General features: G+C 40.8%; 1 protein-coding gene across 1 annotated transcript; it reads left to right on the top strand.

Annotated features, from left to right (window-relative positions):
- The first annotated feature begins 572 nt into the window (after positions 1-572).
- On the top strand, positions 573-11,212 carry LOC310932292 (transcriptional regulator QRICH1-like). The gene is made up of 12 exons (XM_083895586.1): positions 573-710; positions 1,981-2,267; positions 2,368-2,463; positions 3,401-3,541; positions 3,635-4,411; positions 5,610-5,787; positions 5,885-6,039; positions 6,147-6,261; positions 6,679-6,787; positions 6,893-7,041; positions 8,559-8,649; positions 10,366-11,212. The coding sequence occupies exons 2-12, from the start codon at positions 2,013-2,015 to the stop codon at positions 10,550-10,552; spliced, it is 2,253 nt and encodes a 750-aa protein (XP_083751712.1). The 5' UTR covers positions 573-710; positions 1,981-2,012; the 3' UTR covers positions 10,553-11,212.
- The last annotated feature ends 3,478 nt before the right edge of the window (positions 11,213-14,690 follow it).

Raw genomic sequence — 14,690 nt, 5'->3', positions numbered from 1 at the left:
AGAATCTCGTAAATAAAATGAAATGCTGAAAAATATAATTATGAAAGCAAGAACTATAAGGGAAATCGACAAATAAATGTTAATATAAAAATAATAAAAAATGTGTATACGTGTATACATACGCTATAGTAAACGTCAACAAACATCGGTCATAATGCAGACCCATGTTCAGGCCATGCTGAGTTGTAGTGCATAGGAATTAACCCTCAGCTGCCCGGAGCTTCTTGACATCCACCCACATATTTAGTTCATTTCTGTGCGACCACCTTAAAAGATCCAGAAGCTAGTGAACCACTAGGAGCGCCTGTCTGAGGATAACTGTTTTTAAGGTGGAGCCACATCTACCTCATCAAGCGTGCAGCTTTCTCGCGTTCTCTGCGAGTGGCGCCTTTAAGGAACTACCCCACAGCATACACTTACCGCGAGACGATGTGGTGGAAGTACCGCGATAGCATGACAGAGTTACAAATCGTCTTCTCATTGGTCTGATGGTACTGTTGTAAGATGGCACCCAGCGAAATATGAGTGTCCATGAAAAAGAAAAACTACAGTTAGCCATCCAAGAAAAATCACGAAAAATAAAGAATAAAGCAGCCACAAAGACATAATAGTAGCGCTTCACCTGCCCGTTGCCTGGAAGAGGAACGCTGTCTCGAAGGCAGAGAAGGGCTTGTGAGCGGCTCGACCCTCGGCCCTGCTGAAGAAGAGAGGTAGCTAACGCGTCTGCTAACGTTTAGCCTGCTAGCCATTAAGATAACAAAATACTGCCAGGCTAACGTTACCTCCAAGGGAGGGTTTCTTCAATTCCAGTCAAACTATATGTATATATAACGTGTGACCAAATTATCACGCTGTCATTCTCGTAGTTGTTGCAATACTATACTTAGCCACACAAAATAGAGACGAATGTTACTTGCGGACTGCACGCGGCTAGTTAGCCGTCTACTTGGCTCACACCCACCGTGTTGTGTAAACAGCTGTCATATTAGGTTTTATTATTTTATCGAACCATACCCATCGTTTCATGTCAACCGTAGTGTAAAAAAATGCGTATTTACATTGCTCTCCACGGTCTGTCACCACTTTGAATACGACTTAGAATTTGGAAAGTGACCGCGCTTTTGTCCCAGCTCACATACACTCAGTCATTATTAACCCTTTCCTATTACCATCTCTGTGTGTTGTTGTGGTAGGACAGTGAGCTGTAGATCGATATGTCACGTTTCACGTATGTCAAGTTTCAACTTCGATCATATTATTTGTCCTCATTCCCCTATTTAACTATCTACTTATCTGTTGTTTTCTCTGTATATCTGGACCTTAAGCTACAGAGCTTCCGAATTCAGAAATTGGAGGTCCTTAAACATTTTCCAAAACTTTGTCGACTCACTGTTTGTACATCGTCAATGATTATTCCTAAAACTATATAATCTCGATTTCAGGCACAACTGTGAAGCCCCATGCTATGTTTTTAAATAAACACCACATTCACCAGTGAACGGTGAACATTAAAATGAGTCCTCCAGCTCGGTAATAAATAAAAAATATGTTAAAAAATAATATTAAATAAAAACAATATAATTTAAACCTTAAGGCAATGTCTCTCATTGCTATTGTCTAATCATTTTGCTTTTTATTTTTTAATGTTTTTACACAAACATTTGTGTTTCAACAATGTACTGGTAAAGTAAGAAATTTAGTTTTGTAACATTAGTGACTAGTTCATCTGTTATCAGACATTTATCCATTCAAAACAAATATATAGTAGTGGCATTGTTTGCCTGCTTATGTATGTCTTCTTTTTTTTACCACAATAATAATTTTTATAATAATAATAGTATGAATTACAAACATTTTGGTCAGGATAATTGTGAGAGGAATTTTTCATATTGTCCCATTCTTAGATACCTAATCATAGCATGATGTTGTAAATGAATGCAAGCCTGAAAATCATTCAACATAAATTCACTGTATCTACAGATACTCCTGTAAAGCGGGCACTTTGAGGAGCAATGAATAACTCCTTGGAGGGAACAGGCTCCTATGAGGAGCTGGTGAGGCAGAAAGCTCGGAGTATCCCTCAGCATCGCATGAAGGAATTCCTTGAGTCATTGGCCAACAAGGGTCCAGATGCCTTGCAGGAGTTCACCCAGCAAAGTGGAGACACTACAACCACCGCCACCACCATGGTTTACCAGCAGGAGGCTAACTGCATTTACACAGACAGCACAGAGGTGGCAGGATCCTTGCTGGAACTGGCTTGTCCGGTAAATGAGTGTGGACCAAGTGTTCATAAAGCAGTCTGTGATTGAATAGAGGGTTTATTTCTTGTTTTGAAAATTTGAATGACAATGTTTTCTAATGCAGGTTCAGGTGCAGGTTCAGCCACAGCAGCAACAGATACAAGAGTCCACATCACAGCAGCAATCTATTCAGCAGAATACTGAGCAACAAATAGTGCAGGTATGTATCTATATTGCACTGTAATGCTGCATTTGTCACTTAAACTTATTCTTCTTCGTATGTTTATTTCTCTTTATTCATTGGTAAAAAAAAAACCAACAACAATCAAAGTAACTATTTTATTCTTGAATCGCTGTTTTCTTTGTCAGTTAAAGTATACATCAATACATGCCTTTGAAAAGACATTAGTGTATTAAGGCATTATGTGTATAAACACCGATATACTGCACATATACTCACGCTCGAATTAACAGAGAATACATATAAATGCACACGAAAAGACATTTCAGAACAGTTGCTCTATTTACATGATATTCAATATTTACAAGCCAAATTCTTGTGAATTGTTAAATTATTACTACTGTTTATAGTATATCCATCCATCCATCATCCACAGCTTTATCCTCCACTGGAGGGTCACAGGGGGTGCTGTGCCCATCTCAGCTGACATTGGGCGATAGGCGGGGTACACCCCGGACAGTTTATCTGTCCATCACAGGGTCACACATATAGAGACAAACAACACAGACAAACAGTGACCAATTCACCTAATCCCCATATTGCATGTTTTTGGACTGTGGGAGGAAGCCGGAGAACACACACAGGGAGAACATGCAAAACTCCTTGCAGAAAGGACCTTGTTACAAAGTTTTTCCAACCGGGGCTCGAACCCAGGAACCCGGGTCTTCTTGCTGCATAGGCTAGAGTGCTAACCACTACACCAACCGTGGGCCCTTTATAATATATATATCTATATCTATCTATATATCTCCCCTTCCTAAAAGTAGACTTGTTGGTTTTTGCTGATTGAAGTGTCAACGACATTTCCCACAAGTGATTTGTTAAAGTACATGCCTGTTTATTTATTCTCAACAACATGGAACATGACAAAAAGTGATAGTTTAATACTTCCACCTTTTTTGTCTTTTTTTTTTAGGTCCAGATCCAGGGCCAGCAGCAAGGTCAGATGTTGAGTCAGATCCTTCAAGTGCCCTCTGGGTTACATCATCAGCTACAAGGTGTGACCACTGCACAGCTGATTCAGCCTGGAGATCTCACAGAGGAGCAGCACCAACAGGTATGCTTACCCTCACACGTGAATGCATATTTTGTAAGAAACTTGAGTTAGTTATTTATATTGTAAAGTTATTTATCACTTGTCCTGATTTAGCTTCAAGCCCAATTGGTGGCAGCTGTTGCAGGAGGACAACAGATTCAAATTCAGACAGTGGGGGCGCTCTCTCCCACCCAGCATCAGGACAGTACAGAGAGAAGGATACTGGGAACCACGGTCGCTACAACCCAGGGAGCTGGTGTCCTCCAACCGGCCAAGAAGCGTAAGGTGGACATGCCCATCACCGTGTCCTATGCCTTACCTGGTCAGCAGGTAGCTACAGTCCTGGCTATCCCGCAGGGGCAGGGCCAGCAGCAAAGTTACGTATCCCTGCGTCCAGACCTCCTAACAGTGGACAGTTCTCATCTATACAGTGCTACAGGTACCATTACCAGTCCCACGGGGGAGACATGGACCATCCCTGTGTATTCGGCTCCCACTGGCTCTGGAGGCCGTGAACAAGTGACACACATTGCCATCCCCCAGGAGGCTTATGGAACAGTGCAGGTCACAGGGGCAAACACCACAACAATGACCACATTGCCGACACAGGTCACTATTGAAAACGACAAGATGAAAAACCCCGCCAGTCTGAGTCAGACAGTGCAGGCTGTTTCCAGCATAATAAGCTCTGCAGGAATGGGCGGCCAGGAAGAAGTGGTGCACACGCTGGCTGCCAACACGCTGTTCCCTGCCCAGCTGATGAACGGAAACATCCACATCCCCGTATCAGTGCAGGGTTACTCCAATGCTACACAGTCTCTCATCTGGGACCCTCAGCAGCAGGTGTTGCACACACAAGGGCTGACGGGACAGGAAGCACAGCAGCTTCAGGTACTAATGCAATCGTAGAGCCATTGTTTGGTCTTTTTATTATTTGTGAGTATATTAAAAATGAAACTGATGATTCTATCTCTTTTACCTCCTGGTCATATTGTTTAGCAGTGTTGTGAGTCTAGGTCTAAGAGCTAGAGGGCGAATACAGCCATTGTAGGTTTTACAGTGATATGTACTTTGCTAGTGTCCATGCCAGTGTGTCTTAACCCCCAGGTTGCTCTTGACAGCTGTGCCGGCAGCATATGAGACGGTATGAAAGATGAGTGATTTGCTACACATAGATCCGCTGTATCAAAGTGTGATGGGTGAATGGCATAACTGTTGTGTAAAGCAGCTTTGAGTGGTCATTACCTGTAAAAAATACAGAATGACTGAAAGAAACCTTACCCAAAGGGGAGTTTAGCATAAAAACATAAAACACTCATTCAGAACATAAAAGACATCACCCACTCTACATAACTGCACAGAGCAATTCCAACTAAATAATTAAAGCATAACAAAAGGGGTGTCAAGTACAATAAAATGCTGACAATTGTAGTGAAAGGTCAGAGCTTGTTAAGCAGCTAAATAGGGCAAATTATGTAATGCCACGTTTAGTCCACCTTGTACCTGCGCCATAGTCGCACAGAACAGACAAGTACATAGTCAAAGGGGTCGATGTGATCTTTTGAGCTAAATCCTTGTTTCCATCATAGTACAGTAAGCCACGGTTTGGACGGTAAAGCCCTTGGTCAGGCTGAGCACATTACCTCTGGCTCCACCCGTACCATCCCGTACCATTACTCTAGTACCTCAAGGGAAGGATACTGAAAAATGGAACAGTTGGGGCCGGTCATTTTGTACTATTCCTTATGGAAAAGCAAAAAAAAAATACATAGTGTACCGTACCGAACCTTTCCTCTTGGTGAAAACACGGCTTAAATGTCATGAAATAAAAACTGTACATTGTTTTAATGTGTATCTTGCTGTGTATTTTGAAAATATTTTCTATATCCTTTTCCGGATAGGATGGAAACAATACAGTAATACAAGCAACAACAATATAGACAAACACAGCCATTAATTGTGTGGAAACTTCTGGTAGTTTTATAGTCAGAGCTCTATAACAAATAAATTGCATCTCACTTGAGGACATGCCAATCTGAATAGTAGAGTATCCAGTGATGAACATGCTGTTGTGTTTGTGTATGTACAGGCTCAGACAGTGGTAGCAGAGATAGATGGACAAGTCCAACAGCATGTGCAGGTGCAGGAGCTGCTGCTGCCTGCCACACTCAAGCCAGAAGAGGGGCTTGACGTGTGGCGGCTTTGGGCTCAGCGGAAAAACGCAGAGTTGGAGAAATCAGAGAGCACTAAACTGGCTCCAATAGGCCGTAAGTTAATGCATGCACTGTTTATCATAGCATTGAATAATTGTTTTGTTTTGTTTTTCCAGCTAAGTCATGTGACATGTGTATGTGTGCGTTTCAGGACGTCAGGCTCTACGTTTCCAGGAGGACTTGGTGTCATGTGCAGTCGCTGAGCTCTGCATGGGTCTCTCTTTGATGACAACAGATGCCCGGGGGTTGGAAGGGGAATCTTATGAGGCTGATGTTCTTTACTATGTATTTCTGTGCATACAAAAAGTAAGTTCACTACTCACAAACTACTGCTGTTTATTGCTATTTGGTTGGTATGTGGAGAAACAAATTGCCTAAACTGCATCTGTCTTTGTCCTTTCTCTTTTCTGCAGTATCTGTTTGACAATGGTCGAGTGGATGACGTTTTCTCAGATCAGTACTACACTCGATTTGCTCACAGTCTGCACCAGATCCTGGAGTCCTGGAGACCAGCTGTTCATCCATTAGGTCAGAATATTGATGTTTATCAAACATAGTGTGGAACATTAATGTGGGTTGTTGTGTGTACTCACATTATTTGTGTGGTCAAATATGCACTATGACATTTGCATTTTCTTACATTCTGTATGTGTCCAAGACAAATATCCTGCAGGACAATAAAGTCTCTTCTTGTGTTACGGACTGAGATTTAGCATCTAGGTCACAAGTTTCTTTCTTAATCGGAAGCTATTGTGTGCACTCCCACAATTAGGGCAGGGTTCGATAGGTATTCCCGAACAACATTTTTTTCATGAAATACATTTGAACTAAAAATTACATTACACGTTATGGTAAAAGTCTTTAGTTTTAGCTTCATCTAACACCAGCTATTTTGTTTTCAAAACTCCTTGAGGTTCATAATCTGCTCTTTACCTCTCGTTCCAGGTTACATTATTCCCAGTCATGTGACAGAGGAGATGCTGTGGGAATGTAAACAGCTGGGAGCTCATTCACCCTCAACCCTGCTCACAACTCTAATGTTCTTCAACACAAAGTGAGTCTCACAGTTCATCACTAGCCATACATGAGTGATTTCTCTGCACAGTGTTGTACATTATACAGTCTAACAGTGTAACATCAACACAAATGGTTTTTACAGATATTTCCACCTAAAAACAGTGGATCAACATCTGAAGGTGGCCTTTTCTAAGGTGCTCAGACACACCAGGAAAAGTCCTAACAACCCCAAAGACAAGAGCACCAGCATCCGCTATCTCAAGTCCACAGAGAGGTTTATAGGCCAGAAAGGTGAGAACACACATCCTCTGTCTGAGAGAAAAATTCCTCAAATCAAAATCTCTGACTTGAGTTTTCGTTTAATTCCTATCTTGCGCGGCCTATTCAGCGCAGGGAACGTTGTTCCACACGGCCCATGTTCGTGCAGAAAATGTCCAAAGTGTGGGACTATTTCACGCTTAAACAAGAAGCCAACATGGTACCACTGTAAACGACAACTGGCGTACCACAACAGCACGTCCTCAATGATTCAGCATCTGAGCCGGAAGTATCCAGTTGCTGCAGATATATTATATTCTATATATTCTACCGATTATTCATTAATAATAATAATAATGTTGTGTTTTGCTTCCTCTATTAATCGAAAAATAATTGGTCGAATGCTCGATTACAAAAATGTTAGATAGTTGCAGCCCTAGTTGTAGCCCATCTCCTTTATAGTTCAGAATGACATTTGATTAGAGAGGGTCCTCTGCATACCTCAGTTATAACAAGCAGTTATTTGTGTCTTCTGTTACCTTTCTATAATTTTAAACCTGTCTGCTTATTCTCCTTTGACCTCTGGCTGTGTTTTCCAAACAATCTCATTAAACCATATAGGTCAGGGGTGTCAAACTCATTTTCACCGAGGGCCACATCAGCTTAATGCTTACCCTCAAAGGGCCAGCTGTAACTGTCATACAGTATACATGTATGATACAATACGTACAATACGTAACTAAATGTAACCAAATATAATGTAAAATAAACATAACTACTCTGTAACATATTGCAAAATAACTTTCTGTATTTATTACTTATTCAAGTTACAAATATGATGCATTATAGATGTAATCTGGTCCGCGATGGTGTTTCTTGACAAACTAACAGTTTTAAAAGTCTGTTTCTGGTCGGGGCAGACCTGCTCACACACCTCCAGCATGCACTGCTTCAAAAGCGCACCCTTTACCTTTCACTGCCTCATCGTTTTTGGTTGTGGCTTTTGTGAACACATTCTGCTGCAATCACAGTCTCAATCTCAATTTCACTCGTCGCGTGATACATATACAATGATAAACTGCGATCTAGTGGCGGGATGCCACCACTTTGGGGGAAACTCGATCGCCATGCCTTATGGGAAATGCAGTTTATGGTCAACGCACACCTTTAAGCAGCATAGACCTATTTAACACAGATTTTAAAGACCGATTAATCACTCGCGGGCCACATAAAATGACATGGCGGGCCACATCTGGCCCCCGGGCCTTGAGTTTGACACGTGATATAGGTGATTGTGCAGGAAAATCCCATGAGATCATACTTTTCTAAAATACATATAAAATTATATTTATATATAAAATACAACAACCAGGCCATGTTCAAAGTCAAGTAAATCACATTTGTCCTCATTCTGATGCTTGGTTTGAACTTAAGTAGGGTTGGAGTCAACATGACTAAATTCCATGTGATTGATTGTGGAGATGGCCTTTGAGTTTATATTTACAGAATGTAGACAAATGTTTTTTTTCTTTTTTTTTCTATCTCTTCAGTCACAGATGACATGTACTCGGAGCAGCTGGAGGATCCAGAGAACCCGCTGCGATGCCCCATCAAACTCTATGATTTCTACCTCTTCAAATGGTAAATATGATTCAAAGATGACAAAAAGGACTCATTGAATGGATACATATGATTAAATTAAGGATAAACCAATTAAGGCTGATCTGTATGACCAAAAATATATATCACGTTTTTTTTTTTTTTATTTGAACGGTTTCACGGTATCTGACGGTATTTTTTTAACAACAAACAAATGCTGAGTGCTGATCAAGAGTTTTGTGCAAGTGATTTAAGGTCCCGACTCTTGTCCCAAATATGACAGGCTTCATTCAGTGATTGAAACAAATATATAAACATTAATGAAACGCTCACTCGCAAAGTAGACAGCCGCACTGCGGCTGCGCGGATGTTGCTTAATCAAATACACCAATATGGCGGTATATTAAAAATTCATATCATAACAAAAATAAAAACCGGTATTCGGTGTGAACCGGTATACTGCCCAGCCCTAAAATCTATGATACACATTTAATATAACTTCAACACAAATCAAGAAAGCAATTATTTTGTGGTAAAAATAATCCTCACTCGGTTCTGCTTTAGTCATAAGAAGAGTCAAGAGATTTTGTTGTGCAGGTGCTGCTGATACCTTTAAATAAAATCTATTTGTGTTATTGACATGCGAGGTGGCGTACATGTTGCACTCCGTGTTCAAGTGCTGAAACCTGCAGAAGCACTGTTGCTAGGCAACTGGCAAAAACATGGATGCAATATAATAACTTTTTTCTCTTCCTTTCCCTCTTTTTTCTTCTCATCAAATGGTGGAATTTATTTGCCCGATTCTATGTATATCCTGTATATCGACATATTTCACAACTATATCTGGAACTTGGAAGTTATTACAACTTGGTGTGAAGTCAGTTGCCACACAACTATGAAGTACTGAACCAATATTTTTTAATGAACTGATTCTAATGATTCAGTATACCAAAAAGATCTGCTTGTCACTATTTTGTACAGAGCCCCTCTGGTGACATAGTTGAAAAAACGATTAAAGCGTGGACACGCGTTACTCAGGCGTGGGAAAAGATAATTATTGTTAAGTCATCTCCTGTGGAGAGACATTTGTCGCTAAAGATGCTTGATGACATAGACAAATTTGAATTCATTTAGTTTTTTTTAAATCTGGGAATTAATCACAGTGACATACACTTGTGGTAAGTTATGGAGTTATTGTTAGTAATAGACACTTAATTTGGCTGCTAAAATGCATGGGTCATTAGGTCATGGGTTTCCTCATGCCTAAGCTGGACAGACCTGGAAGACTATATCGCTACAGCTGGTTGTGGAACAAATGCTTGAAAAATGGCATTCATGCAAAAAAAAAAGATGTTTGTTTTTACCGTTAATATAATTTCAGTTGTTTCACATTTAATCAGTCTTACACATAGTACCTTTTCATTTCTCACTATAGACATGACGCCATGCTGTTTGTGTTGACCGTTATTGTTTTTCCCGACTCAAACGCAGTGAGCTCGGGGTGATGTCACACCCAGTTCTGACGAGTTCAGATGTAAATGGAATTTAGCATATGTCTTCTGTTATTGTTAATTTTACAGTCATCATCAAGCTTATATCATAAAAGCACACTTCCCCACTTCATTTCTCCCAGTTCCCTAAAGTATTTAAAAAAAAATTTGACTCACAGACATGGACTGAAACTATAATATTGACATGTGATAATCAGTGTGACTTGAACTCGTCCTCACACTGTGTTCTCTCTGCTTCTCTCTTCAGTCCACAGAGTGCTAAAGGTCGCAATGACACCTTCTACCTGACTCCCGAGCCTGTGGTCGCTCCCAACAGCCCTATCTGGTACTCGACTCAGCCAATCCCAAAGGAGCAGCTGGAGCAGATGCTTTCTCGCATCCTCGCCGTGCGCGAAATCCAGGAAATCATTACCTTGTCAGAGAGCGTGCACTAGTTTGACCGCAGGAGAACTATATAAACAGACTAGACTCTCCCCCTCTTTCTCTTCACCCAGCCTTTGATTGCTCATTATCATCGGTAGTTTTTATATTATCTCACACCCTCTTGTGGTCTGTAAGGGTGACATGTATATGTTTATAATCATAATATGTCAGCATATCTTACACCCACGGACTGTACATACACAAACCAACAATACAAATGATCATTTGCCTTACTGAGGCTATCGCTCAAGATTTTTTCTGTTTGTTTCGGCCAAACGATGTGCTGTCTAATCTTTTTGTTGGACCTGAACTCTAATTTAAATGTTATTTTAGCTCTTGGTTCTGTTGATCAATAAGGCAATTGATGATTTTCTTTGTCTTTTGTTTTAATCTGTAATATAACTCAAATCTATTTTCACTAGGGTTGGCCTGCACTATTGTTTTTCTTAGACTACATTCAGACCTGGTATTAACATCCATCCAGGCAGATTGCGCTAAATACAAGTGTGAACGCTCTAGATGTGATCACAGAAGCCTCGTTCATAGGTGGTTTGAGGACATGTGGCCACATTCTTGAGCTGCATGAATGCAAATCTGTCCTCAGGGTGGACTAGCGACTGCCTTCTCACCTGAAGTCCTCTAATTTCTTATTTATTATTATTATTATTATTATTATTTGCAGCCACTTCCACAATATTACCACTGGTCACCATATACTTTATTTTTTCTAATCTAGAGCTTTGACTCACTGAAGCTTCACTCATGTTTTTTTTTTTTTCCTCTTGTCGCTCACAAAGAAACGTCTGGGTTTATTTGGATACTGGGCATGGGAAGCCAGATCTGATCATAATGTGGTTACAGTAGGCCAACTCAAGGTTGTCCATATGCAATCAAATCACAGAGGATGGATTTTAGTACCAGGTCTGCACCAGGTCTGAAAGACATCCCTCATTCAATGTTGTCTGCTTTGGTCACTGTAAAGTCTTGCAGTGAATACCTCAGTGGTACTAAGATGCCATTAAGTAACCAAACGAGTGTGTATTCTTCCTTTGCATTTCACTCGTATGTCTTGAGTGGTGTTCACGTGTTCACACCCAACGGCAGCACCGAATCCCATCAGGATATTACTCCAGTAATGAACTCTATTGCTTTTAAGTGTCACTTATTCGATCTGCAGCTACAAGCACTTGCCACAAGGTGGAAATGTGGCAAAGCGTGGGCTGAGGAAGCAGACTGCTGCTGGACCTTCCTATCATCTTCCCCTCAGTACAACCCCAAAACTCACCCGCAGAGGGACCTCTTGTATCATAACATGTTTATTACACGGACGGATGAAATTAAGAAGTGAGATAGCCCTTAATGTTCTATACTGTATAATAGTCATGGCTCCTTTATGTATTATTAAGGGTTTTCAGCCATGTGAAGGAGAACGGCAGTGCCTGTGTGTTTTTGAAACATGACTTTTTTGTACAGCCACGATACCATGTGTCTGCCTTTGTAGCAACTCCAGCATCAATTCTGCACACACACACACACACGGTCTACATTTGTGATATAAAAGGATGCAAAAAATTTAATTTACGTCATCTCAAGCCATTTTCACAATCGGTAATGGAGGCAAAATATAAAAACAGCAATGAAAATCATAAACTATTTTCATAATCCAAAATCCTTTGAAGTTTTTTTTTTGTGATAAATACTAGGTATGGGCATTACTAGCATCAAATATTGTAAAATCCAGCACATGAGAGTGCGTGAAATGGCTACAAGATGCATTCAAGAAACATTTTCCTCACTTCTGCAAACACATATGAAGTTCCCTAACTAAATGCTTGCTGATGCTGCCACCTTGTAATAACTTATGCACCACAAATTAGGCAGTCTTTGGGGTAGAAAGATTAGTTTTTATAAATGCAACTGCTGATAAAACGTATGTTTTGTATCTTTTTTAATATGTAGTTGTAGTCACAGTAACTGATGATCTTTACAATAAAGGGGTGACAGGTCGTCAGTCTATCACAGGGCAAACATAGAGAACAACGATTCACTCTCACATTAACACCTATGGTCTATTTAGTGTCCAGTTATCCTCTACATGTTTTTGGACTGCGGGAGGTTACCGGAGAACCCATTCGGGGAGGAAATTCAAACTAGGTCAAACCAGTGACCTTCTTGCTGTGAGGCAACAATTGTAGTAATTTCAACAATTCAACATTTAATGACATCAAATGGTCAATGGTCAGACTGCAGAGTGCAACAAATGCTCTTCCCTCCCTTTTTCAAGCACGACAGGGAGCTACTGTTGTCTTCGCATGCCAAAAACACTGATCTCTCCCACTCCATCTTTGGTTTCCTCCTTCTCTGGCTTATGCATCGGGTTTATGTAAGTGGAACCAGAAGTACTTTGTCTTCCAGCTTCTCCAGTTAAGGGTCACCACAGTGGATCATCTGCCTCCATCTTGTCCTCTCCCTTGTGTCCTCTTCTGTTTCACCAGCTGTCCTCATGTCCTCCTCCTTCAAAACGTCCATGAATCTTCTCTGAACCTGATCGATCTGAGCTGTTCCTTGTACGTGCTCATTTCTAAATGCTCAGCCTTGCCTGAAGTACATGCCGTAAAAAAAAAACGCTTTTTCCAAAGCCTCTGAAGCCAAGCATTTTGAAGTGATTATACACTTAAACAAAAATGTCAATGGCAAGCATTATTTTATAATGTATGTTGCCATGTACAATTCCACAACATTTATTTTTGCTGTCCATTCTTTTACCTGACAGACATTATGGAACATATGGTTTTCAGTTGTATGTTCTCCTGTTGTCCGTTTTTATCGATGCATCCATCCGGTTTACCTCTTCCCTCTCTGCTCTAGCTTATATATCATATCTTCCTTATTTTTATATTTTATAATGGTATTTCGTCGCGTGTAATGTCATAATCATTTTCTTTGTTTCTTGGCTCCACGTGTGCCTGATCATTTTTGTTTTATGCACATTTTTTGTCAGAAATGAAACAGGGCCTGTACATTAAATGCAATGTTCTCTGTACAGTACGTTCAGATTCTACCAATGGATCCTCCTTAATGTTAAACACTGGACTGTGACGTCAAGATGTGCAAATAACGTCTGGGAAAACATCTGGGTGGTTTGATAGTTAAAATTGTCCTTGTGTGCACCAGTCTGACCTGAATAACAGGTGATTTACTTAATCTCACCTGGAAAATACCAGCCTCTATGTTTTCCTTTACCAGCATGTATTTGCATGTCGTCAGGCCAGTTTTCTGCCTGCAGGGCCTGACATTGTCGTCGAGCACACACAGCATTATTTCCGCAGCCTCTGTCCTTGTTTCTCACGCACCGTGTGACCAGTGTCTTTGCTTTGTTATGTCACCTTAATGCCATGTGAGTTCAGGAGGCGTTAGAGCCTGGATTTAACAGCGACGACGAGGGCAGCAACCTCCTCAGCAGGTTTCCCGGGTGTAACATCTGCTGTATTGTGTTCTGTGGCGGCTCTGAGGGAGATTTCTGTCCATGACGGTGATGTCTCCTCCTCCCCGTTCGCTCCCCGCGTCCTGAGGAGCCATGGGGTTGATCCTGAATGTGGGGGTTAATTTTCGAACTGGCTCCCTGAATCTGTGGGCTGCTGAGGAAGAGAAGACACCTAATTAAAATGTCATCATACGCTACACTGACTAATAATATGCTGCCTGTGCTCAAACTAAGAATGGTGTGTGTTGGGAGCTTATTTCTGGTCTCTCACCCTGCCGAGCTTCTTCCTGTTACTCCGTTGAGCCACTGTAGCAGACACTGATACACGAATATGTACTGCTCCTGGTTACATAGAAGTAAATGAGCAGGTGAGGAGGATAATAATTAAAGGAACACTGTGTTAGACTGTTCCCATAGAATGTCAAATACATATTAAAATATGCTTTTATACTATACTTGTATTTAAGTCTAAACCAGAGCAGACACTTTGGCCATTTAATACTTAAAGTATACACTATAGCCATATTTGGGTAAATAATTCCAAAATAATTAAAAATGTGTATACCACACATTCTCCTGCACAACAGACCCATGGAGAAAATCAGCAATTTTAGATCATCAAGACACAACTGCTGCTGTGTTCAAAGGTGTTCTGTTTGTAGTCC

Source organism: Microchirus variegatus (genome assembly GCF_963457635.1).
Source record: "Microchirus variegatus genome assembly, chromosome: 9".
NCBI lineage: Eukaryota > Metazoa > Chordata > Actinopteri > Pleuronectiformes > Soleidae > Microchirus > Microchirus variegatus.
Note: the sequence above shows the minus strand (reverse complement) of the source record. Positions and strands in the feature narration are given on the sequence as shown.